Source organism: Thermomyces lanuginosus (assembly GCF_041956635.1).
Source record: "Thermomyces lanuginosus strain ATCC 200065 unplaced genomic scaffold VTN49scaffold_40, whole genome shotgun sequence".
NCBI classification, from domain to species: Eukaryota; Fungi; Ascomycota; class Eurotiomycetes; order Eurotiales; family Trichocomaceae; genus Thermomyces; species Thermomyces lanuginosus.
In genome coordinates this window covers 1,458,365-1,459,231 of record NW_027192374.1, presented here as the reverse complement: position 1 = coordinate 1,459,231, position 867 = coordinate 1,458,365, and the positions used below count along the sequence as shown (strand labels likewise).

Here is an 867-nt window from a genome sequence, read left to right as displayed (position 1 = left end):
AATCAGTTATCGTCCTCGGCATCTGTTAGATTGCAAGGGGTATGGTGGATACCCAGGAGCATGAAAAGTGTCGGCCCAGACAGAAGACGTCGAGAATAAGGTTTGAGAAGTTGGAGCCACTGCTGAACCTCGGATAGACGCACAGTTATGAGCCCGGCTAGCTGAAGTGCATTCCGAGAGCTAACGAGAGAACCCACCTCTGGTTCAACATTACGTGACTACACGTTTACCGACTACTGTTACCTTCGTGATATATCTGCACCCTCAAACTTCGACTGATATACATTTCGCAACACAAAATGTCTGGAGAAGCGACTGCCGACATCCGCCTTGACAATTACAAGGATTGGAGAAGATGGAATGATGCCTTCATCTCTCAAGCGATCGATGCTGAGCTGTGGAAGTCAATCAATCCAAAGAGTCCAGGCTTCGGAAAGTTCTTGGAGGAACCAGAACCTCCAAAGTACAAGGACTATGAGGCGCGTCCAATTGAAGCCACCGACAATCTCGACTCGGACGAAGAATTCGTGCCCCAGTCAGCCGGCGACCTGTCCGACTACGGGTTCAAGTGCTGGAGGAGTGACTACACTACATATCCTCAGCGCTTGCAACGATACGACCGTCAACAAGACCGAATCCGAGACCTATGGAAGTGGATCCACAAAACGGTTGCATCGCATTGGGTCCAGAGTGCGTGCAGACCGGAGGAAGGTATCCACGTGTGGTATCGAAATCTGAGGAAGCTGGTGGGCACCAGAAAAAGTGAAGAGAAGGAAGCCGTCCGAGACGAGTATGATCAAATCATTCGCCCCACGAAGAAGCCCAAGGACTTGCTCGAATGGATCGGGAATTGGGAGCGAGTAATGA

The 867-nt window shown here is 50.5% G+C and overlaps 1 protein-coding gene across 1 annotated transcript in view; it reads left to right on the top strand.

Moving 5' to 3' along the window:
- Positions 1-299: 299 nt before the first annotated feature.
- VTN49DRAFT_6561 (uncharacterized protein) overlaps positions 300-867 on the top strand; it is a gene marked incomplete at both ends in the record, with an annotated part of 5,450 nt that continues 4,882 nt past the window's right edge. The window contains one exon of the mRNA XM_069414734.1: positions 300-860. Coding sequence (XP_069265950.1) covers positions 300-860 — 561 coding nt within the window. The remainder of the gene's footprint in view (positions 861-867) is intronic.